The 26304-nt window shown below is 40.9% G+C and overlaps 1 protein-coding gene across 1 annotated transcript in view; it reads left to right on the forward strand.

Moving 5' to 3' along the window:
• Window positions 1-26304, forward strand: part of lnx1 (ligand of numb-protein X 1) — a 155034-nt gene that overhangs the window by 34498 nt on the left and 94232 nt on the right. The window contains exon 2 of the mRNA XM_078398585.1: window positions 5384-5846. Coding sequence (XP_078254711.1) covers window positions 5482-5846 — 365 coding nt within the window. The 5' untranslated portion in view covers window positions 5384-5481. The remainder of the gene's footprint in view (window positions 1-5383; window positions 5847-26304) is intronic.

Consider the following 26304-nt stretch of genomic DNA (forward strand, 5'->3'; position numbering starts at 1 on the left):
GTTCATTAGTCTTTATTTGGGAAAGGAAATGATGACATTTAACAGTCTCATTTAAATCTGATAAATACAGCGCAAGGAGAAAAAGAGAGGGTAAAAAGACATGACTTAACAAGAACAAATACAGCAAAGTTTACATAGTTTCATGCAAACGTTATGTTGCTTAGCTTGGCAAATTGAATAAAGAAATAGATTGCATTTATGCAGTTTTGCATGACCTGGGAATGTCCCAGAGGAAATTAAGCATCCCTGAGGTGTGATCAATGCTGGAACTTTTAGAATGTGTTAGCTAATGTGCATCCATCAAGATCCCAGAAGAAACTTTACTTATGTCCAGTTTATTTTTTAATGATGTGGGTTGATAGACAACCCTGGTCCTCCTATATCTGAGAGGACAGATGGGGCTCATAACAGCGCTTCTAACAGGGCAGCATTCTTTCTGTGTTGATATTGAGAATTTGTAGGTTTGCTTTCTGGGACTGCACTCACCAAGGACCTTCTAACTTGGACAAGAGATTGCAAAACCTGACAACAAATATTAAGATACTGCATTTTTCCATAACCACATACTTGGTGCTTTTCCAGTGTATTGTGATCAAGAACCTGACCAAAGAGGTAGACTTTAAGTAAGTGATTTTAAAGGAGGATTGGCAAAAGGTAGTTTACAAAGAATTTCAAACCTTGTGGGGGTGGGGGGTTGGGGTTTGGGGAGGATTGGTTTCAGATGTTGGCTTCAGATGTTGGCTGTTACTGGTGCTGCAAATAAATTGAAGGGTGAAAATTTGAGGATAATCAACCGTGAAGTAAAATATGCTTTATGCTTATTCTCTATGGAGAATACAGAGGCTGAATGGAACTGCATTTGGAGACAGGCAATGCCACACAGGATTTGAGAATGGAGAAGCAAATTTAGCACACAGGAGATGTGTGAATGGTTTTCAGTGGGACATATCAGCAGTGTGTTCTTTAAGATCTTGTTTATGGAGGGAGGATGTTGGGAGGTTGGCCAATATGCATTAGAATAGCAGAGTCGAAGGTTACTAATGGTAAACACAAAATGCTGGAGTAACTCAGCGGGAAAGGCAGCATCTCTGGAGAGATGGAATGGGCGATGTTTCGGGTCGAGACCCTTCTTCAGATGAAAGGGCCTGTCCCACATAGGTGATTTTAAGGCGACTGCCGGCGACTAGGCTGTCGCCGACAGTTCGCCAAGGTGTCGCGTGCATGATCGTGAGGAGTCTTCTAAGAATCGTAGTGGATCACGGCGTGTCGCTGAGAAACCAACCGGTATGAAATTTCTCGGCGACATCTGGCTTGTCGCCAGGTATTGTTGCTTATTGCGGGCACTGTCGAATGCTGTCCCCAGGTTTGCTAGATGCATTTAGAAGCACATAATATTAAATTAAGTAAAGTCATTTCAAGATACCATAAAACACTTGTGTTTAACCAATTTATTTACCGTCAGGACATTTGACAGGTAGATTGGACGGTCAGGTAAGTGTGGGAATTTTCGCGATGTTTATGGCCATCAGCGATTATATTTAAAGTAGGCTCCCAACCCAGATATGCAACCCAGAAACCAGATATGCATCTCCCGTACATTTTCAAAGAATGCCCACACTCCGCACAAAAATCCATTTAACCACTTTTTAAATTAAATTTCTTAATACTGCTATTAGTAAACTGGAAGTCAATCCAGTTTATGCCTTGTTACCGTGAAGCTTAGTTTTCAAGTAACCCGGGCAAGATGTTATATTTCAAAACTCTCAAGTACTTACCGACTTGTCGGTGATTTCAACGAAAATTAGGACGCCGGAGAAGCATTGACAGCGTGGGAATTTCGCGATGTTTCTCGTAAGACAGTGTAATCTCGACCTGACTCGGCATTGTCGTGGTCGTTGTCGTCGGGTAAAATAAATTTTTGCCGATCTGCTACAACTTTGACAGTCGCCGGCAGTTGCCTAAAAAATCGCCTAAATGGGACAGGCCCTTAAGGTTACTAAATTGTGAGTGAATGTTTTTGCAGGAGACAACTTGAGCTGGGAGAATATGTTGCCTAGGTAGAAGTAGGTGATCATGATGCAGATGTTCAGTGCATTTTATCAAGAACGACAATTTATTTGTACCTGCAGACCTCTGACTCGGGTTTAAAGATGCGTCAAGCATAAAGCCAATGTGATTTTCATATATTGATGAATTCTTACCATATTAGCTCAAAGTATAAGATTGGAACTTTGCTCATAATAAATTATCATTGGTGCCATGATCAATTCTTGCAATGATCTTTTCTAAAAACATTTGTTTCATGGTATTCTAAAGAAAATCAATTTAATGGCAGAAATATACACCTGTCAGTGTGTTGCTGTAAAAAGAGGATTTTGTAGAAATCTGTGTGGTTTATTACATAATCATGTCAACAAATTACAAGACAAAGTTTGGTGTCTAGAAGTTTCATTTAATTTTGCATGATTGCTTAAAAGCTTTATGATGTGTGCATAAGTCATTTTGCTATTAAATGTTGTTATTTTGTGTCAAAGGATTCATTTACCATGGGTGGGAAGCTTTCAAAGAGTAGTGAAATAAACAACATAGTTTCATCCCCACAGGTTGAGACAGATTCAGGCATTTGCTTTTTGGGAGGATCATAACAACCAGCATAATCCTGTTTTACAAGCAGCATAAAAACAAAATCCTATTTTACAAGCAGCTGTCAGTTCTGAAAGAACGATTTAAGATAAATTATTAATGGGCGTTACCTTATGAATCATTCAGGGAGATCCTAATGAGCATGATGTTTGGGCAAGCCTTGTTTAGGCATTCCACTGAAAAAGGCATGAGCTTGATCATAAAGATTCATAGAACAGTGAATAATCTAATTGAAATAAAAAGGTTTTAACATTTTCTCATTCCCACTGTTTTGGATTTTTTTCGGATGACACGAGCAATGAGAACATCATTGCCCCACCCACTGCATAGTATTAGTAAGCTGCCTGTACTGACTGGTCTCGGGAATCTTCCTGTAAGGCGATATGGCAATATAGCAAAACTCTTATCACTTTAAAATGCAAAGAATTTCATCCCTAAACATTTGACCCGAGTCTAAAATCTGATTTTCATCCAGCAAGTCTACGTTTATCACAAATTTGATAGATTTATTACATAGATTACAAAATTACATAGCTTTATTACAAATTTGAGAGCATATATGTATGACATAAGCACAATACAGACAGATCTGTTACTTTGCAGGTTCAAGACACCTGATTTCATCCTGACCTAGAGGCAGTTTATGTGAAGTTTGCACACACTCCCTTTGCCACACGGGCATCCTCTGGATGCTCCAACTTCCTCCTGCACCCAAAAGCATTAGCTACTATAAATTACCCACTGGTATAGATGAGTGGCAAGGAAATTGAATGGGTAATTGATGGGCATGAGAGAGACGAAGTTGCCTATGGGAGGCCTATGGGAGGCAGCAGCTTTTGTCACTTTCAACAGGGAGTGATGGGAATGTGAGCAGTCTGACAACAAATGGAGCAGCCAGTCGGTTCTCAGCAATGGCTCTCGCCCTGTGTTGGCCATGGTGTTTCCCCTGAGGCCAGTGCTGAGCAGCCACGTGGCTTGCCCCACCCTGCCCATACCGGAACGCAGACACCTGCTGCACAAGACTAGGCCCATTCTATGCCTAGTCTTGTGCCAATAAGATCACAATTTTGTTGTTGTGGGAGTGCCCTCATAAGAACTAGTGTGGAAACTGGTTCCAAAACATGACTCTTCTTGAATGCAAGACACTTGCTAATTGAGTATGGGCTTGGGTATGGCAATACTGTACTGGACTGTATGTAAGAAAATAATTTCACTGTGTGTTTGCACACGTGACAATAAAAGCACCAATGAACCATTGATTATGATTGAACTTTATATGCTATGATTATAATGGCTAATCTCTTACTGCATTGCTCCATTGTGGTTGATAATGTGCCTGGACTTTTATGGGAGGCTGGAACTTTAAATCTGGTTTGGGTGAGTATGGTGCAACTTGATCTGAGCTGAAATCTTGAAGCGCTTGTCTCGATCAAATGCATGAAATGGTTTTGAACATGTTATCTGGATTATAGACAATAGACAATAGACAATAGGTGCAGGAGTAGGCCATTCAGCCCTTCGAGCCAGCACCGCCATTCAATGCGATCATGGCTGATCACTCAATCAGTACCCCGTTCCTGCCTTCTCCCCATACCCCCTCACTCCGCTATCCTTAAGAGCTCTATCCAGCTCTCTCTTGAAAGCATCCAACGAACTGGCCTCCACTGCCTTCTGAGGCAGAGAATTCCACACCTTCACCACCCTCTGACTGAAAAAGTTCTTCCTCATCTCCGTTCTAAATGGCCTACCCCTTATTCTTAAACTGTGGCCCCTTGTTCTGGACTCCCCCAACATTGGGAACATGTTATCTGCCTCTAATGTGTCCAATCCCCTAATTATCTTATATGTTTCAATAAGATCCCCCCTCATCCTTCTAAATTCCAGTGTATACAAGCCCAATCGCTCCAGCCTTTCAACATACGACAGTCCCGCCATTCCGGGAATTAACCTAGTGAACCTACGCTGCACGCCCTCCATAGCAAGAATATCCTTCCTCAAATTTGGAGACCAAAACTGCACACAGTACTCCAGGTGCGGTCTCACCAGGGCCCGGTACAACTGTAGAAGGACCTCTTTACTCCTATACTCAACTCCTCTTGTTACGAAGGCCAACATTCCATTGGCTTTCTTCACTGCCTGCTGTACCTGCATGCTTCCTTTCATTGACTGATGCACTAGGACACCCAGATCTCGTTGAACTCCCCCTCCTCCTAACTTGACACCATTCAGATAATAATCTGCCTTTCTATTCTTACTTCCAAAGTGAATAACCTCACACTTATCTACATTAAACTGCATCTGCCATGTATCCGCCCACTCACACAACCTGTCCAAGTCAACCTGCAGCCTTATTGCATCTTCCTCACAATTCACACTACCCCCCAACTTAGTATCATCTGCAAATTTGCTAATGGTACTTTTAATCCCTTCGTCTAAGTCATTAATGTATATCGTAAATAGCTGGGGTCCCAGCACCGAACCTTGCGGTACCCCACTGGTCACTGCCTGCCATTCCGGAAGGGACCCATTTATCCCCACTCTTTGCTTTCTGTCTGTCAACCAATTTTCTATCCATGTCAGTACCCTACCCCCAATGTGCAAATGTAAATCTCTTTGATAATTAAATTGTGCTCTTTTACTGTCCTTTTATACTAGCAGAATTTTAATTTCATAAGGTTTAAATCAATGTCTTGGAAAGGGAACATATATTGTTTAAATATCTGCATCTATTTTCTTTCAGTTGTGGAATTTGCCCTGAAAGTTTTGTGATCTGCAAAATGATTAAAGACTCATTTGGAACATGATTTCACTGAATGTTGCTAGACTGTAAAGCAGAAAATGGATCACCCTACGCAGTCCCTTTGTATCTGCTGTGGACAATCTCACCTGCCTCAGGAAAACCATTCATATAATTATAAGGATGAAATGGACGATGACCTCATCTGCGACATCTGCCTGCAGCCCTTGGTGGAACCTATGGACACGCCATGTGGCCACACATACTGCACTTTGTGCCTGACTAACTTCTTACTTACCCAAGATTTCTGTCCCCTGGATCGTAAGCCCTTGTGTCTCATGGTGTGCAAGAGGTCAAGCCTGTTGGTCCATAAGTTGTTGGATAAAGTATTGGTCTTCTGCCCGTTTAATGAACATTGCACTGAAGTCTTGCAGCGCTGTGACCTCAAAATACATCTGCGCCGCAGGTAAGTCCACTTGGCTATGGAGAAGCATGTCACAATAAATTCACAATTAAATTATTTTATCGCTGGGTTTTGACTCTGAGCAAATGTTTTTGGTTGGCTGAAGAAGTCATCACTTCCATTCACAGTATATTAAAACAAATTTAGAAAATTGTTATGTTAATAACGCTAATACCCTTCCTCCCACTTTCTTCCTCCCCCACCTACATTCCTTCCGCCAGCTTCACAATTCACAACGGTTCTATCCTCGAGCTTCACTTTTCTCAACTCTTTATCCTTTTGGCTCGTACCTGTTTTTTCTTCTCATCTCTGGCCTTTGTCCATAAATCTGCCTATCAAAACCCCCCTCGCCTGTGCTCACCTATTACTGGCCATGCTTTGTGCTGCTCCTCCCCCTTCCAGCTTTCTTTCCCACTTCCCCCTGCAATCAGTCTGAAGGGTCCTGACCCGAAACATCACCTTTTCATGTTCTCCAGACATGTTGCATGACCTGCTGAGGTACTCCAGCATTTTGTCTGTCTTTGTAAACCAACATCTGCCATTCCTTGTTATTACATTAATAATTTTCCTCAGGCTTCCTAAGGGTTTCTGTAATATTTAAATAATAATTTGTCTCATTTATTACTTTGAACACTCCCACATGACGTAGGTATTTAATGACTTCCATGAATTCCATGGCTTAGTTTATACTTTATGCTCGGGGAGAACAATTACTCTAGAAAAAAGTAACTTATTGTATTTTGAAGAATTTAACTTTCCTTCACTGATTATGTATTGTGGCCAATCAAATCTGTTGCATCGTGGAAAGATAATTTTGCTTATGTTATTGAGGAAAAACTTTTTCACCCAGTGAGTTGTGAATCTGTGGAATTCTCTGCCACAGGAGGCAGTGGGGTCCAATTCACTGGATATATTCATGAGAGAGTTGGATGTGGCACTTAGGGCTCATGGATTCAAGGGATATGGAGAGAATGCAGGAACGGGTACTGATTCTGGATGTTCAGCCATGATCATATTGAATGGCGGTGCTGGATTGATGTGCCGAATGGCCTACTCCTACACCTATTTTCTATGATGCAGCCAGCTTTTGAATATCAAATGTTAATTTTATTTTAAATACTCGGTCTTAATTTTATCAATGGCAGCTGTTCTTCCTCCTCAAATGTACACATTGAGATCATTTTCAGCTTCTCTTTTTTTTTGGGAACGGCTTGGAGGGAGGGGAGAGGCCTATTCCTGCTTTGTTCCTTAATTTGAACATTGAAATGTATTTTATTCACAAATTTATTTCCGTATTTCATGTGAAAACTTGTCATATCCATTGGCCACCCTGAAGGAATAAATCTCATCAGCTTTCTCTGAATGTACTAAGTAATGTCCAAGACCAACTATGGTATAGACTAGCCCAAAATTCTTAGGCTTTTGATGTGAAAGCAGACTTTTTTTTGTAAACCAGCATCTGCTGGATCCAAACTATTCCTTGTTTCTACACTTCAAAATTCTACAATGTTGCTTGCGATCGGACATCAGAGATCATGCTGCAGACTTTGCATTGAAAAAGGAATAGTTTTTGATTATTTATTACCATCCAGGTTTAATTTACTTCTCACTCAGCAATCGTTAACACGTTGAACAATGTTCCTTCATAGAGCATTTTAAGGTAGTCATTAATCTTTGGAAATAAGCAGCTTAACTGTGCAAAGTACCACACAAAGGAATTTTACAAGTAGACTTTAATTAGAACCCTATCTGGGAAAATGGAAATGTTTTTGTTTTTATTTTGAGAAAAAAACAATTAGCACTGTTTGTTTTAATTTTAAAAAGTCCCAAGGCTTTCTTGTTATTTGAGCCATTCATATTAGTTGCTGGAATAGCTGCAGAGTTTGGGAAACAAGAGTTGCAGCAAATTCTTAATTAGCTTCCTTAAAATTAGCTTCCTTAAAAGTGTGGATTTAGGATGGGCCCAGGATCCTGATTGTTTAAGGTGTCTTCTAATTTAAAATAACCTGTTGACATTCAATAGATTTAAAGGTGAACGATAGTAAATGGAACAGAAAACTGGAAAACAATTATTTGTAAGCTTAGCACATTGAGGGTGCCGGATAAAAGATGATTATTTGGTTTTGTCAAGTTCCGTTCACGTTCAGATGACCCTAAAGTGGGTGGTATTGTAGACAGTGAAGATGGGTGTCAAACCCACAAGTGGTGTTATAACAATGATCGGGTAATCTGCTTTTGAAATGTTGGAAAGGAATTGCTGTAAGTATACCAGGGAGATTATTTATGTGTTCACACGAAACTGCAGATGCTGGAATGTTAAGTACAAAACAAAGTGCTGGAGGAACTCAGCATGCCAGGCAGCATCTGTGGAAGGGATGAAATGTATAGGAAGGAACTGCAGATGTTGGTTTACACCAAAGATAGACACAAAATGCTGGAGTAACTCAGCGGGACAGGCAGTATCTCTGGAGAGAAGGAATGGGAATGGGCAGACGACCATTCAGGTTGGGACCAGATGAAGAGAAGTAGTAGGGGATAAAAGAGGAATATGGGATTCTGTGACGAGAGATGAGCATGAGGAGGTGAAGCAATGGGTTGACTGGGATGGTAGGGGGATGGTTGGAGAAATGTGTATGCAATAGGGTGTCCTCAAATCCCATATTTCCTTATTATCCCACTCTTCTTTCCTTATTTGGCACCCTCTTGTCTCCTTTTTGCCTCTAGCCTTAGCCACTTTACTCATCTCCCTTAACCCCCAGCCCATCTCTCTCTTCCAGATTTCTCCCCTTAATTCCATCAGTCTGAAGAAATGTCATCTGCCAATTCCCAACACAGATACTGCCTGATGCACAGAGTTCCTCCAGCAAGCAGCGCTTTGCTCAAGAATACATATTTTTTCACTTGAAAGGCAGGTGGAAACATTGTTTAACAAATCTGAAATATTGAATTCCTCTATCATTGCAGTAGTCTTTCCTTCCCTGGCATCTCTATAAATTTGGTACAGAATTCTTTGGAGTAGAACATAAGCATTCAGTGGTGAGAATACCATCAACTGAATCAACTGATGATTTACGATGAAAGGCCATTGACTGAAATGTTTCTCTCGCCACAGATTTGCAGCATTTTGTTTCAGAATTCTGGTATCTGCAGCATTTTGCTTTTGGTGTCTCTTCATTAGCTTTTATTTTACATTTTAACCTCCCATGACCCTCCCCCATCTGTTGCAGAGATTTTATTATCAAAGTCTTAATCTTTGATATGCATACAGGGTTAGAATTAATAGCAAATATTTATGAAGTGTGGTAGCTGGTTGCTTTCATGTTCAGGAATAGTATTTAAACAAAAGCGTAGGAACAGACCACTGTTGGTGTCTTCATTTATCTTCTTAGGTTCTCCCAAACTATGTTGGTATCTACTCAAATTTTCAGAAAGAACACTTCCACTCAAACATCAGCAGATCAGAATCAGTAATCTTCTTATATTTCAATAATGTTCAGTACAGCTTGGTTTTAAGGGATTTAAGTTAGAGTACCAGTCTCTAACAGCAGAAAGATTGGTACTTGACAATTGGGCCATAAAGCAGGAAATGACCTGCTGTACAGATGTATTTTAATGTGCGTGTCATCAACGGGAGGGTGAAAGACAACTAACAGAGCAGCGCTTCGTCACTGATCCTGTGACAATGAAGGCTCTGTTGCTGAAGGCGTTGCCCTGGCTAAGTCCAGCTTACTATATTAACACTGTTGGCAGCCTGGACTTTCAGTATTCGGAGCTGTGAGTAGCCAAAAACAACTCCATATCTTGTTTGTGCTTAAATGTTTTTTTTAATGCATGCTTCGGAACAATGAAAACTGAGACTAAGCTGCTCAATTCATGTTGATATTGATGCACTTTTTGCCAATTAGTCTTGTTGTTTATTTTATGGTTAGATTCTTGAATTGCAAACATACTTTAATTACATTACCTACTCTGCTTGATCTGTTTTGTCTTTTTATTAAAACAGTTGCATATGGATGTCATCATATGCAGCTTTGTGACCTACTGCAAAACAAAAAAATATATATTTTTTTAAAACCCTTATTTGTTCCAGGGTCTCTTTTAATACTAAAAAGAAAAATGCAAATAATTGAAAGTATCAAAAGGCAAAAAATGCAGGAAGGACTTAGCAACCTGATTGTACCATCAGATGCACAGCTGGAAAATACTAAAAATAACCTTTTCAACTGTGAAGAATTGGAGATATTAGAACATTACTTTAAAACATATTGCTAAAATTCAAAAATGAACTACTTGAATTTCTGGAACACTTGCATGCTGAAAGGGCTTATCGAGTGACTTGCATTAAAGAACCAAAATGTGTAAAAATGAAAAATGTTGTAATATGGAATAGGATTGGGATGATAAAAGGTGAGTGAACTGAGAGACATCAGGTTTTTGAAAGCATGATTGGAGACATCCAGATAAAGAGAGGGCACTTGGTATAAAGGAGTAACAGTAGAATAAACAAGTGTGACTGGAATAGGGATAGAGTAGAAGTTAAGAGTTGGTAAAGGTGAGAATGAAGAGGATTCCAGATAGGACAGGGCAAGAAGGAATAAGATGAATTTAGACTCGTACATTGTGTGCCTTTGCATCCATAATCTACTCAATTCCATTTCCATGAAGGCTGGCTGGGGCTGCAGTGTCAGGTTCAAACCACCCTTCCTGAGATGTACCCTCTATCATTGGTTAGGGTCGCCTCCTCAATTCAGTATTCCCTAGCACACTTGTGAACATGTTCTTCAATATAAACATTTACTCCTGTTTCTTATTTTACCTGATCTGAACGTTTCATTGTCATAGAATTATAGCAAGTTGCCTAACCAAGCTAGTTTCACTTACCTACATCTGCCCTATATTCCTTGACACCTTGCCTATCCAGTACCTGTATCTGTTCAAGTGTGTTTCTAAGCGTCATAATTGTATCAGTCTCTAACAGCTCCTCTGGCAGCGTGTTCCATATATGCACCACCCTCCATGTAGAAAAAGTTGCCCCTCGTATCCTTTTAAAATCTTTCCCTTGAACCTTAAACCTTCCCCCCCCCCCCCCCCCTAATTTTTGATTCCCCTGCCCTGGGGGAACGACTGTGGATGTTCACAGTCATGATGCCCCTCATGATTTTATAAACCTCTAAGGTCCCCTTCAGGGCCCTACACGCCAGGGAAAAAAGATCCAGACTATTCAGACTCTCCTTTATAACTCAAACACTCCAGACCCAGTAACATTCATGTAAATCTTTTTTATCACCTTTTCCAGTTTAATAGCTTCGTACCTATTCTACAATTCTACAATGTACTCTAAATGTGGCCTTAATGACAACTTGTGCAGATACAACATGACATCCCAACTCCTGTACTACATACCCTGACAATGACGGCAAGAATGCTCTTCATGGTCTCTCTGTTCTGCAACACTCCCTGAAGCCGTACCATTTACTGTGCAACATCTGTTTGGTGAATTATCCGTCATTCCTCAGCCAGTTGGCCCATTTGATCCAAATCACTTTGTAATTTTGGGTAAATTTCTTTGCTGTCTACTATAGCACAAACATTATTGTAATCTATAAATTTAATAACAGTGCCACCTATAGTCACATCCAAATTGTTAATATAAATAACGAGCAGCAGTAATCCCCCTCTCATCTTTGTAACATCATTTGTTGCAAGCCTCCAGTCTGAAAAACAATCCTCTCCCACCACTCCTCCCTTCAGGCCATTTTTACATTCAATTGGCTTGCTCAGCCTGGACCCCATACAACCTAACTGTCCCTTGATTTATATTTGCTAGGATGTCATCAGAGGTTTGTGGGATATGGTGGCATCTTCGCAGTATTTGTCTTCACTTTGAGGATTACCTTCACTGTGCTATTGTATGGTGCTTTTGTACTAGTGGGAATATTTTATAAATATTTTGGTTTTCGCCTGTCCTTCTGAACTTGTGTACTCTCACAGGACAATATCCTAGCTTTGAAAGGAGATAAACTACATTTTGTTTCACTAATAATTGCAGGTAGAATATTGCTTAACACAGTAAAGTAAGTCAGCATTTCAAGAGAACTGTTAAACAAAATGTAATACTATACTGCAAAAGATATTTGGGGGAGAGGCTAAGTGTAGTTAAATAGGTAAATTTTAAGGAGTGACTCAAAGGAAGAAAAACAATGAGAGAGGCTTAAAGAGTTAATTCCAGAACTTAGAGCCTTGTTAACTCAAAGCTAATGATGGAATGGTTAAAATCAGCTGTGTAGGATTTAAGATATCTTGGAGTGCTGTTGGGTTCAGATGAGAAAAACAGTTTGTTGTGTGGACCCATCATGTTGTTTTGATCTTTGCATGAGCTAAATTTTCCCTTGCATTTTCTCGTAGAGTTGTCTAGCACAGGAACAAGCCCTTCAGTCCAATGCATCCATGCCAGTCAAGATGCCCATCTAAGATAGACCCGGTTGTCCAAGTTTTCCAATAGTCAAAAGCATCAGATAAAGTTAGCGAGGACAACAATTCCCTACAAGTTATAGTATTTTCCTGTGAATTCTTGGGCAGATTTGTGTAAAGCTGGAGAAATGGGTAGGTGACTGCATTTGGCTTTTCACAAATTGGATCAAAAAGTGGTTCAGTAGCAGGAAGCACATGTGAGCGACAGGTACAAAAGCTTTGACTTCAGGAAGATATAGATCGTGCAGTCAATTTGACAGGAATTGGCAAATAGGATTGATCCGGAGCAGTGTGAGGCGATGAATTTGCAGAGGTGCATGATGCAAAGGAATACTCATGAAGAGGGAGAATTTTGAAAGATTTGGAGGATCAAAATAATTTTGGAATAAATGTCTACAGATGCTTAAGAAATCTGGACAGACGGATTTGATCATTAAAAAGACACTGCATCATTTAAACAAGGGCCAGACAGTTCCACAATTCCTGACACTTTGCTGTCAGCATCTGATCGCGGCTTAGGAATGCAGAACTGCTTTTGGACTGTCATTATCACTCTTCAGCGAAGCTCTGCAGTTCTGATATTGTACTACCTTACTTTGTTTAAGTAAATTCCTTCTCTGGGGCATCTAGATAAAACCAGAACTTGTGACGAACAGTTCCGCAATCGGCATCCTATTCTAAAATATTTCTGCAAAACTTGCAGCATTCATAAAATTCGTTCAATAACAAAACACATTATATTTTGTCATCTTTATATGGGAACGTGCGACATTCCATTAATCTGATAGTTGGTTTTGTGATTCAGCATTAATTTTTTACAGCTCATTCGTTTGCTTAAGTCTAAATTTGAGAATGCCATGTTAGTGAAAAATAAGCTGTAGTGAGGAACTGATTAAGTGACCGCCTCCAATAGAGACACATGAGCACTAGATTGTTCTGACAAGAACTAAACAAGGTGGGGAAAAGAATGATGTAATCGCAATCCTTTATTGAACTCGAGGTCCAAGAATGAATTTTCTGTTTCTGATTTTCTGATCTATTAGCTATCCTAATAAAAATATAATTTGAAGAATAAGTTGTTTTATAATTGTTTTTTGGCATTTTAGAAGTTGAATTTTCCAACAAAGTTACAATTCAGGTAAAAATGGAATGCAAAATCTAATGGGCCCTGACAGACAGATTTTTTTTAATTTGCTGAAACTTTCCAGTAGCTTTAAATTCTGCTCACGCTTACTTCTGCCTCCTTTGTTTGAATATATGCAAAAGATAACTTCATTAGTCTGTGATACTGATACATCAGCCAATGTCAAACTCTACTGTCCCTTGCCTATAATTTCCAAATCATAACGATCTGAAAACAAAATGAGTCCGTCATGTATGGGCTCAAATTCCTGAGATTACTCTTCCAGCAGAATTTGGAAGATAATTCTGATAATCGGAAGAGACTCTTATTTCAGCATTATCTTTTTTTTAAATTGTGGCCAAAGATTCAATTTGTGCTCCTATAAAAGAACAATAAATGTCTCTGACTGTAGCTGTAATGACTGTGAATTTGAATGTTTGTCCTTTTCTTTATTGAAAGAATATGTCTATGCTACTTGATGTGAAAGATTAGCCTGTCCCATTGAGCAGCAATTACTTATGAGACTGTCGAAAGGATTTCAAACTGTCCAAAGGAGTCACAGAGACATGGCTACAAGAGGACCAGGGCTGGGAATTAATATTCAGGGGTACACAACATATAGAAAAGACAGACAGGTGGGCAGAGGGGGTGGGGTCGCTCTGTTGGTAAGGAATGATATTCACTCCCTTGCAAGGGGTGACATAGAATCAGGAGATGTAGAATCAGTATGGATAGAAATGAGGAATTGTAAGGGTAAAAAGACCCCAATGGGAGTTATCTACAGGCCCCCAAACAGTTACCTTGACATAGGGTGCAAGTTGAATCAAGAGCTAAAATTGGCATGTTGCAAATGTAATGCTATGGTGGTTATGGGAGATTTCAACATGCGGATAGACTGGGAAAATCAGGTTGGTAATGGACTCCAGGAAAGAGAGTTTGCGGAGTGCCTCCGAGATGGATTCTTAGAACAGCTTGTACTGGAGCCTACCAGGGAGAAGGCAATTCTGGATTTAGTGTTGTGTAATGAACCTGATCTGATAAGGGGACTCGAGGTAAAAGAGCCATTAGGAGGCAGTGATCACAATATGATAAGTTTTACTCTACAAATTGATAGGGAGAAGGGAAAATCGGAAGTGTCAGTATTACAGTATAGCAAAGGGGATTACAGAGGCATGAGGCAGGAGCTGGCCAGATTTGACTGGAAGGAGGCCTTAGCAGGGAAGACGGTATAACAACAATGGCAGGTATTCCTGGGAATAATGCAGAAGTTGCAGGATCAATTTATCCCAAAGAGGAGGAAAGATTCTAAGGGGAGTAAGAAGCACCTGTGGCTGACAAGGGAAGTCAAGGACAGCATAAAAATAAAAGGGAAGAAGTATAACATAGCAAAGAAGAGTGGGAAGCCAGAGGATTGGGACTCTTTTAAAGAGCAACTGAAGATAACTAAAAAGGCAATACGGGGAGAAAAGATGAGGTATGAGGGTAAGCTAGCCAATAATATAAAGGAGGATAGTAAAAGCTTTTTTAGATAAGTGAAGAGGAAAAAAATAGTCAAGGCAAATGTGGGTCCTTTGAAGACAGAAGTAGGGAAATTTATTATGGGGAACAAGGAAATGGCAGACAAGTTGAACCAGTACTTTGGATCTGTCTTCACTAAGGAAGATACAAACAATCTCCCAGATGTTCTAATGGCCAGCGATCCTAGGGTGAGGGAGGAACTGAAGGAAATCCACATTAGGCAGGAAATGGTGTTGGGTAGACTGATGGGACTGAAGGCTGGTAAATCCCCGGGGCCTGATGGTCTGCATCCCAGGGTAATTAAGGAGGTGGCTCTAGAAATTGTGGACGCATTGGTAATCATTTTCCAATGTTCTATAGATTCGGGATCAGTTCCTGTGGATTGGAGGGTAGCTAATGTTATTCCACTTTTTAAGAAAGGAGGGAGAGAGAAAACGGGAAATTATAGACCAGTTAGTCTGACATCAGTGGTGGGGAAGATGCTGGAGTCAATTATAAAAGACGAAATTGCGGAGCATTTGGATAGCAGTAAGAGGATCGTTCCGAGTCAGCTTGGATTTACGAAGGGGAAATCATGCTTGACTAATCTTCTGGAATTTTTTGAGAATGTAACTAGGAAAATTGACAGGGTAGAACCGGTGGATGTGGTGTACCTCGACTTTCAGAAAACCTTCAACAAGGTCCCACATAGGAGATTAGTGGTCAAAATTAGAGCACATGGTATTGGGGGTAGGGTACTGACATGGATAGAAAATTGGTTGGCAGACAGAAAGCAAAGAGTGGGGATAAATGGGTCCCTTTCAGAATGGCAGGCAGTGACTAGTGGGGTACCGCAAGGCTCGGTGCTGGGACCGCCGCTATTTACAATATGCATTAATGACTTGGATGAAGGGATTAAAAGTACCATTAGCAAATTTGCAGATGATACAAAGCTGGGTGGTAGTGTGAACTGTGAGGAAGATGCTATGAGGTTGCAGGGTGACTTGGACAGGTTGTGTGAGTGGGCGGATGCATGGCAGATGCAGTTTAATGTGGATAAGTGCGAGGTTATCCACTTTGGAGGTAAGAATAGGAAGGCAGATTATTATCTGAATGGTGTCAAGTTAGGAAAAGGGGACGTACAACAAAAGCGAGATCTGGGTGTCCTAGTGCATCAGTCACTGAAAGGCAGCATGCAGGTACAGCAGGCAGTGAAGAAAGCCAATGGAATGTTGGCCTTCATAACAAGAGGAGTTGAGTATAGGAGCAAAGAGGTCCTTCTGCAGTTGTACAGGGCCCTAGTGAGAACGCACCTGGAGTACTCTGTGCAGTTTTGGTCTCCAAATTTGAGGAAGGATATTCTTGCTATTGAGGGTGTGCAGCTTAGGTTTACTAGGTTAATTCCCGGAATGGAATTCCCGGAAGGATGAGAGGGGATCTTATCAAAACATATAAGATTATTAAGGGGTTGGACGCATTAGAGGCAGGAGACAAGTTCCCAATGTTGGGAGAGTCCAGAACCAGGGGCCACAGTTTAAGAATAAGGGGTAGGCCATTTAGAACTGAGATGAGGAAAAATTTGTCCTATGAAGAGAGACTGTGCACTAGGTTTGTGTTCACTAGACAGTGTAAAGATGATGATCTATTTGAAAATTGTACAATTCTGATTGAACAAGATGGATTGGGGGTGCGGAGGATGTTTCTCCTGGCTGAAGTGTCCACATCATGAAGTCATGGTTACAATTCAGATTTCAGACAGATGAAGAGAGTTTTTGCATTCGGAGGGTGGTGAACCTATAGAATTTACAACGGCGGAGAATTCAAGGCTGTTAATGAATATTTTTAGAGGTAAATAATTTCAAAATGTAAAAGACAAAAAGAAATATGAAGAGAGAGTGGGAATAAGATATAGATGGGATAGATGATTATCCATGATTGTAATGAATGATAGGACATTCAAGCCGTCAAATCAGTTCTATGTTTTCTGTGTTTTGAAATTTTCTCAAACAATTTTGAAAATCATCTCCAATAAAGGTAATTTCTTCATTTGATTATTCTCCAAAAGTTCATATGTGATCTAAGTCAACACCAAATACAGTTATGGGAAGCAGTCAGTGTTATCGTCGAAGAAGTACTGAAGGTCCTATTGTGTATGAAGGTAGACAAATCTCCAGGGCCTGATCAGATATATCCGAGGACATTGCGGGTAACTAGAGAGGAAATTGCGGGAGCCCTGGTTGAAATTTACGAGTTGTTCTTAAATACAGGAGATGTGCCGGAAGACTGGAGGGTGGCAAATGTTGTACCTCTTTTCAAGAAGGGCTGCAGGGAAAATGCTGGGAACTATAAGCCGGTGAGTTTAACATCTGTAGTTGGAAAGTTAGTGGAGAATATTCTGAGGGATAGATCACACAGGCATTTGGATGGGCAAGGGCTGATTAGGGATAGTCAGCATGGTTTTGTACGTGGGAGGTCGTTAGGGTTGCCAACTGTCCTGTATTAGCCGGGACATCCCATATTTTGGGCTAAATTAGCTTGACCCGTACCGGATTTACAATCTAAGGATGTGTTCACATTCCATTTTGGCAGTTGTGAAATTGAAGTTTTAGTTTAAAAAAAAATACTGATTCAAAAACCCACATTAAAAAAAAGTGACCTCAAAATTGCTGGACTGTTGTGAACAATAAAAACAATCCCACTTGGTTCACTAATTACCTTCAGGAGATGAAATCTGCTGTCTGTGTCCAGACTAACACACGAGATATCGGACAGACAGCAATATAGTTGCAACTAGTAATTTGCTTACAAACTGTCCAATTAAATCAGATAATATTATACAGTACAATCAAGCTATACACAAGTATAACAGTGCAAAGATTGTCAGTGCAGAATATAGTTTTGCAGCATTGTAGCATAACAATCCTCGAGGAAAAGTCCAATGTCCGCAATGAGGTAGTGTGCTTTCATATTTTAGTATCTTCTGCCTGATGAGAGAGGCGATGAGCAGGGTGAAAATGTTCATTGATTTTGTTGGCTGCTTTCCCATGGCAGCGTGCTGTAGATGCTTGATGGTGGAGGGTCTGGTCTGTGTATGGACATCTCTCTGAAATGTCTTGCAGTCCTGAGCAGAGTTGTTGCCAAAGCAAGCTGTGAAGCAACCCGATAACATGCTTTCCATGTTGCATCTGTCGAAGTTGATAAAAGTTGTTGGAGACGTGCTGAACTTCCTTAGTCCCCTGAGGAGGTAGAGGCGTTGGTGTGCTTTTCTGGACATGGCTTCAATGTGGTTGGCCGAGAACAAATTGTTGGTGATATATAACTTGAAGCTCTCAACATTTTGTTGATTGAGGCATGTACTCTACCATACTTTCTGAAGTTAATAAGTAGCTCCTTTGTCTTGCTGACACTGAGGAAGAGGTTGTTAGTTTGATGCCATGTTACTAAGACAATAGACAATAGACAATAGGTGCAGGAGTAGGCCATTCAGCCCTTCGAGCCAGCACCGCCATTCAATGCGATCATGGCTGATCACTCTCAATCAGTACCCCGTTCCTGCCTTCTCCCCATACCCCCTCACTCCACTATCCTTAAGAGCTCTATCCAGCTCTCTCTTGAAAGCATCCAACAAACTGGCCTCCACTGCCTTCTGAGGCAGAGAATTCCACACCTTCACCACTCTCTGACTGAAAAAGTTCTTCCTCATCTCCGTTCTAAATGGCCTACCCCTTATTCTTAAACTGTGGCCCCTTGTTCTGGACTCCCCCAACATTGGGAACATGTTTCCTGCCTCTAATGTGTCCAATCCCCTAATTATCTTATATGTTTCAATAAGATCCCCCCTCATCCTTCTAAATTCCAGTGTATACAAGCCCAATCGCTCCAGCCTTTCAACATACGACAGTCCCGCCATTCCGGGAATTAACCTAGTGAACCTACGCTGCACGCCCTCCATAGCAAGAATATCCTTCCTCAAATTTGGAGACCAAAACTGCACACAGTACTCCAGGTGCGGTCTCACCAGGGCCCGGTACAACTGTAGAAGGACCTCTTTGCTCCTATACTCAAATCCTCTTGTTATGAAGGCCAACATTCCATTGGCTTTCTTCACTGCCTGCTGTACCTGCATGCTTCCTTTCATTGACTGATGCACTAGGACACCCAGATCTCGTTGAACTCCCCCTCCTCCTAATTTGACACCATTCAGATAATAATCTGCCTTTCTATTCTTACTTCCAAAGTGAATAACCTCACACTTATCTACATTAAACTGCATCTGCCATGTATCCGCCCACTCACACAACCTGTCCAAGTCACCCTGCAGCCTTATTGCATTTTCCTCACAATTCACACTACCCCCCAGCTTAGTATCATCTGCAAATTTGCTAATGGTACTTTTAATCCCTTCGTCTAAGTCATTAATGTATATCGTAAATAGCTGGGGTCCCAGCACCGAACCTTGCGGTACCCCACTGGTCACTGCCTCCCATTCCGAAAGGGACCCATTTATCCCCACTCTTTGCTTTCTGTCTGTCAACCAATTTTCTATCCATGTCAGTACCCTACCCCCAAGCTCTCTATCTCCTTCTCTACTCTGTCTTAGCATTTGTTTGAGATTTGGTTTATTATCTGCAAGCATCTAGACAGAGAGCAGAATTTGGCTTGACTGTCTTGTGTGTAGGAAATATAGCAATCGGCTCATTGTGGTCTCTGAGTCAGATACCCAAGGATTCAGTGAGTGCTGACTCTTGGGTCCAGGGATGAATTTGGATGGGATTATGGTGTTGAGGGAGAGCTACAGCCAATAGGTCTGACATGGGCATCCTTGCTGTGTACATGTTCTAGAGAAGAATGCAGGGTCAGGGAGATGATGTCTACTGTGAACTTCTTGTGATGGTAAGCAAAGTGCTGGGATCAAGGATGTCTTTTGGAGTTGAAGTTAATGTGCACAATAACCAATTTTCAAAGCACTTCATGATGGTGGATATCGGAGCCACTAGACGGTAGTCATTAAGGCGCACTGCCTTGATTTCCTTTGGCACCAGATCAATAGTGGTCGTCTTAAAGCAGTGCAGACCTCGGGAATGGAGTAGTGAGAGGTTAAAGATGTCTGAGTGCCCCTGCCAGCTGTGCTACACAGGTCCTGAGTGTGCAGCTTGGGGCCCCGTCCAGGCTCAGTGCGTTCTGTGGATTCACCCTCAAGAAGGCTGATTTTCTGCTTCAGTGACCATGGGTACATGCACACCAAAGGCTGATGGGACAAGTGACTTCCATCCACTGACCTTCTATTCAAAGAGGCCATAGAATGCATTGAACTCGGGGAGAGACAAATTGCTGCCCTCAATACTACAAACACTCTGAAGCCCGTCATAGAATGCAAACCACGATCGGCAGCTGTCCATGACATTACCTCTGGACTAGCTCCATCCGGAATTCCCGCTTAAATAGAGGGAGTCACACTTGTTACCTAACAATCTGCAGGAACGATTACAGAATCTGTAGAATCTTATAAATTGATAATTGGAGCATCCACTATCTCTGCAGCACCCCTTTGAAAATGCTGGGGTGTAGATCTTCACATCCTGGGGATTTATTGATATCTGGCTCATCTGTCAAAGCATTTCTTTAGAAATACTTATTTGTACTAGTACTTTGGTTCTACGGTGTTTTGGAGGTTTTTTGCACCATCTTTGCACAAAGATAAACACAAGGTGCCATTTAACTTCCTTTTCCTTGGATTTATTGGCCATTCCAAGTTATCATATCATATCATATCATTATATATACAGCCGGAAACAGGCCTTTTCGGCCCTCCAAGTCCGTGCCGCCCAGCGATCCCCGTACATTAACACTATCCTACACCCACTAGGGACAATTTTTACATTTACCCAGCCAATTAACCTACATACCTGTACGTCTTTGGAGTGTGGGAGGAAACCGAAGATCTCGGAGAAAACCCACGCAGGTCACGGGGAGAACGTACAAACTCCTTACAGTGCAGCACCCGTAGTCAGGATCGAACCTGAGTCTCCGGCGCTGCATTCGCTGTAAAGCAGCAACTCTACCGCTGCGCTACCGTGCCGCCCAACTTATGAATACCCAACTTATGGACACCTCGATATGAACGAGCCTACATAATATTAAATTCAAAAATCTGATGCATGTACATGCGCGCGTTCCTAAAACTGGCAGAAATAGTTTCCTCTTGCATTCCAATTGTTCTTTCCAATGAGTTGTAAGTGCTTTTGATGCCATTCATTGCAATACTGTGCAGATATGGTCGCCCTCACCACATCAAATGACTTTTGAGTATTTTCTGACATCGGGACAAAATCGACATGGATGCCTGTAAAAACAGAACCCATTCATTACATGGGAACTGCCTGTAATACTATTCTTAATTTCTCCTGCAATCCACTGTTGGGACATTTTTCAGCTTTTATTGAATCTTAAGTTACAATTTTAATTGCATATCATATTATTTCTTAATTGCTAGCCATTGCCTGTCCACTGTCATACCCTGTGATGAAATGCTTTGAGAGGTTGGTTATGACACATAGACACTCGTACCTTAGCAAGAACCCGCACCCCCAGCAATTTGCCTACCACCACAAAGATCGATGAAGGATGTGATCTCACTGCGGATCCACTCTGCATTGGAACACTTGGATAATAAGAGCACTTATGTCAGGCAAGAAACAAGGACCTGCAGAAGCTGGCTTACAGAAAAGAGGCACACTGCTGGAGTAGCTCAGCGGATCAGGCAGCATCTCTGAGAACATAGGTGACGTTTCAGGTCAGAGCCCTTCTTCAGACTGACTGGGTGGGGGAGAGAGAATCTGGCTGTTGTTCATTGATTACAGCTCGGTGTTCAGCATGATCATCATCTCCAAACTTGTTAACAAGCTCAGGGAGCTGGGTCTCTGTGCATTCCTTTGCAACTCAATCTTCCACTTTCTCATCAAGAGATCATCATCAGTATGAATTGGCAAAAACACTTCCCCCTTGATGACCATCATCACAGGGGAACCTCAAGGTTGTGTTCCCAGCCCCCTGCCCGACTCACTCTATCATCATGACTATGTAGCCAGACACCGTTCCAACTCTATCTTTAATTTCACTGCTGACACCACTGTTGGTGGACAAATTATGACAAATAATGAGTCAGAGTGCAGGAGGGAGATCGATCGTTTGATTCAATGGTGCCAGAACAACTATTTTGCTCTCAATGTCAGTATGACCAAGGAGCTAATTGTGACTTAAGAGGGATGCTGCATTTCTGAAGATCTGTCCTGGGCCCAGCACATTGATGCAATCACAAAGAAAGCCCATCAGCTCCTCTACTTTCTTCGAAGATTGGGGAGATTCGGAACGTGGACGAATACTCTTGAACTTTTATAGGTGTACAGTAGAGAGCCTGCTGAATGGTCATATCAAAGCCTGGTTCTGCAACTCGAATGCCCAGGTCAAAGGAGATTATAGAAAGCGGTAGACATCGCCTGTTCCATCATAGGTACTGACTCCCTACCATCAAAAGGATCTACAGGAGGTGCTACCTTGACAGCCAGCATCATCAAGAACCCACACCCCACTGGCTTTGGGAAGAAGTATTGAAGGATGCATCCTCCTGGTTCAGGAAAAGCTGCTTCCCAACAACCATTAGAGTCTTGACAAAACACGAACTGATCTATGAACCATCTTGGTTGCACTTTGGGATTTTTACACTAATATCAGGATTTTTTATTTATTGATTTTTTAAAAATGTAATGGTAATGTGTTTACCATATATAACCATATAACAATTACAGCATGGAAACAGGCCCGTTCGGCCCTACCAGTCCACGCCGACCGCTTTCTCTGAACTAGTCTCATCTACCTGCTCTCAGACCATAACCCTCCAATCCCCTCCCATCCATATACCTATCCAATTTACTCTTAAATAATAAAATCGAGCCTGCCTCCACCACTTCCACCGGAAGCTCATTCCACACAGCCACCACCCTCTGAGTAAAGAAGTTACCCCTCATGTTACCCCTAAATTTTTGTCCCTTAATTCTGAAGTTATGTCCCCTTGTTGGAATCTTCCCCACTCTCAAAGGGAAAAGCCTACCCATGTCAACTCTGTCCGTCCCTCTTAAAATTTAAAAAACCTCTATCAAGTCCCCCCTCAACCTTCTACGCTCCAGACCAGTTATGCTGTTAAAAACGTTGTCCTCAAATTAAACTACTTTAATTTTGAACTTAATGAACATTTCTATTATGGCCTCTCTTTTCTGGGAGGCTCTTTGCAATAAGATTATTAGTTAATCGTTTCTCTGCACAGCATCCGATCAAAATAGCCTGTATTTAGCCGATTCCTTAACATACTAATTCAGAAATTCAACATAATATATTTTGTGAATTAATTTCCACATTGTTATTATTTTGATTTTCCCAGTTTATATATAGATTAGATTTCCCATAATAATGGTATAAATAAAATTATTGACAAATAACCAAACTATGGTGATCCCTTAATGTACATGGAGATGTTTTCATATTAGAAAAAAATATCTTTATTGTAAGAAACAATTATAATTTAAACATGATTTTGTAGTTGTAGCATTGCTTCTGAGATTATATCCTGGAAGTAATGTTTGTAAAGGTCAAGTATCTGAGTTTGACATTGAAATGCAGGAAGTGCTTGGTCAATCTTTTATTTGGGTTTTTTAATTTATCTATAAGCAGTTCCTTGCCAAGTCCAGATTAGTTGTATGTTAGTATGAGGTTGCCACCATCTTTTGTGGTTAACACAGATGGAATATTGCTAATCAATATTGCACATCCATTTATTTTAGCTGTTCGTTTCTCATTTGAATTAGCAATATAGAATGTTGCCTAAATTTGGGATTTTTTTTTGTGTCCATACTTTTTGTTTTGAAAGCAGTATTCTATTTAAGGTGCAGCATATGCCTGAGAAGTGCTATAGAAGATTCTAAAACGCTTGGAGACACAAGGAACTGCAAATGTTTGATTACAAAAAAAAACAGTGCTGGAGTAACTCTGGTTCAGGCAGCATATCTGGAGGATACAGATAGGTGATCTGATCTGAAGAATGGCCATAAACCAAATCATCACCTATCCATGTCCTCCAGCGATGCTCCCGGACCCACTGAGTTACTCCAGCACTTTTTTTTTATCATGAAAAGTTTATTATGTTAATGAAACATGTATAAAATAATTGAAATTTTATTAAAGCTATTTGATGCTCGATGTTTTATTCTGTGGTCTCATCATTAAGAATGCAATTAAATTATAATGCACGTCAATAACAGAGGCTTATTGTCTTGTTTGACCTTGATGTTTGTCTTGATATTTCATAATGAGGTTACAGACATTTTGGTTACAGAGTAGAGTAAAGTAGGTTTGGAAAATAGTTTGATTGGTAATACTTCTGAGGTTTATAACTTTAAGTGTACAAATATCAGTGCACATACCTCCCACTCTCACTTTCTGCTGGATTCTATGTTGTTAATACTTTTGTATTCATCTCCTGAATGAGCTCAGATTTCTTCTCTCAGTTGGACATATTCTGATCAAAGGTCTGTGGATGTTTTGAAACAAAACAAACTCCCAGATTATGGAGGGACATCAAAAGCCATAAAATTAACATGCTGTGAGCCTGCAGTGCTTTAATGGAGAAACTAAAACAATGATAACTTTGCCACTAAAAGATACCCGAGTCATGCTATATTTGCAGATGCATTTAATTTTCCCTGTTTTGGTGTCATTTTCTGTAATTCATTATTTTAGCACTGAGTTAGTATGTAGCTTTCCAGTATTTTCCTAACAGCAAAGAAACATATTTTAAGTTTTTAATCAACATTTTGATGCAAGAATATTTCCTTGGTGATATAGAGGACTAAGAAGTAAGCCAATTGCATCTAATGTAAATAAATTACTCTTTTGTTGGCATTCACAAGCTCACCTATGAACAATGAATGGCAGAATGGCAGGCAGTGGCGAGTGGAGTGCCGCAAGGCTCGGTGTTGGGGCCGCATTAATATATATGTTTACCATATATATTAATGATTTGGAAGAGGGAATTAGAAGCAACACTAGCAAGTTTGCAGATGACACAAAGCTGGGTGGCAGTGTAAACTGAAGAGGATGTTAGGAGGTTGCAGGGTGACCTGGACAGGTTGAGTGAGTGGGCAGATGCGTTGCAGATGCAGTATAATATAGATAAATGTGAGGTTATCCACTTTGGCGGCAAAAACAAGGAGGCAGGTTATTATCTCAATGGAGTTAGGTTAGGTAAGGGGGAGGTGCAGCGAGACCTGGGTGTCCTTGTACACCAGTCACTGAAAGTTGGTGTGCAGGTACAGCAGGCAGTGAAGAAAGCTAATGGAATGTTGGCCTTCATAACAAGAGGATTTCGGTATAGTGGTAAAGAGGTTCTTCTGCAGCTTTATAGGGCCCTGGTAAGACCACATCAGGAGTATTGTGTACAGTTTTGGTCTCCTAATTTGAGGAAGGACATCCTTGTAATTGAGGCAGTGCAACGTAGGTTCATGAGATTGATCCCTGGGAGGGTGGGACTGACATATGAGGAAAGATTGAAAAGACTCGGCTTGTATTCACTGGAGTTTAGAAGGATGAAAGGGGATCTGATAGAGACATATAAAATTATAAAAGGACTGGACAAGCTAGATGCAGGAAAAATGTTCCCAATGTTGGGCAAGTCCAGAACCAGGGGCCACAGTCTTAGAATAAAGGGGAGGTCATTTAAAACTGAGGTGAGAAAAAAATTGTGGAATTCTGTCACAGGGGGCACTGGAAGCCAAATCACTGGATGGATTTAAGAGAGAGTTAGATAGAGCTCTAGGGGCTAGTGGAATCAAGGGATATGGGGAGAAGGCAGGCATGGGTTATTGATTGGGGATGATCAGCCATGATCACAATGAATGGCGGTGCTGGCTCGAAGGGCCGAATGGCCTCCTCCTGCACCTATTTTCTATGTTTCTAATTATGGTAGTGGTCTCAAAACTCAACATGTTCAGTCACTAGAAGCAGCAATCATCTAAACTAGAGCCAAAGCATCTGCAATTCTATGTTTGCATCTTCACTTGTTTAAATGCGTTCTTCAGTTCCAAAAACTTAATATGAGAGAGCTTTCAAACCTTTTTTGTGTTATGTAATTTATCTCGTTTAGTTTCTCGCTCTCCCTTATACATGTATAGTTTTGTATTTATCATGATAAGGCTTCAAACATCTCAGATGACTTGATTTGCTGTAACAAAGTTTATGTTTTGATGGTGTAAAGTACTAATTGAAAATTGCATTGTGAAAGGCATTCCCTGTTATTTGGTCTATAATTTAAATTAAAGACAG

Source organism: Rhinoraja longicauda, chromosome 1, assembly GCF_053455715.1.
Source record: "Rhinoraja longicauda isolate Sanriku21f chromosome 1, sRhiLon1.1, whole genome shotgun sequence".
NCBI classification, from domain to species: Eukaryota; Metazoa; Chordata; class Chondrichthyes; order Rajiformes; family Arhynchobatidae; genus Rhinoraja; species Rhinoraja longicauda.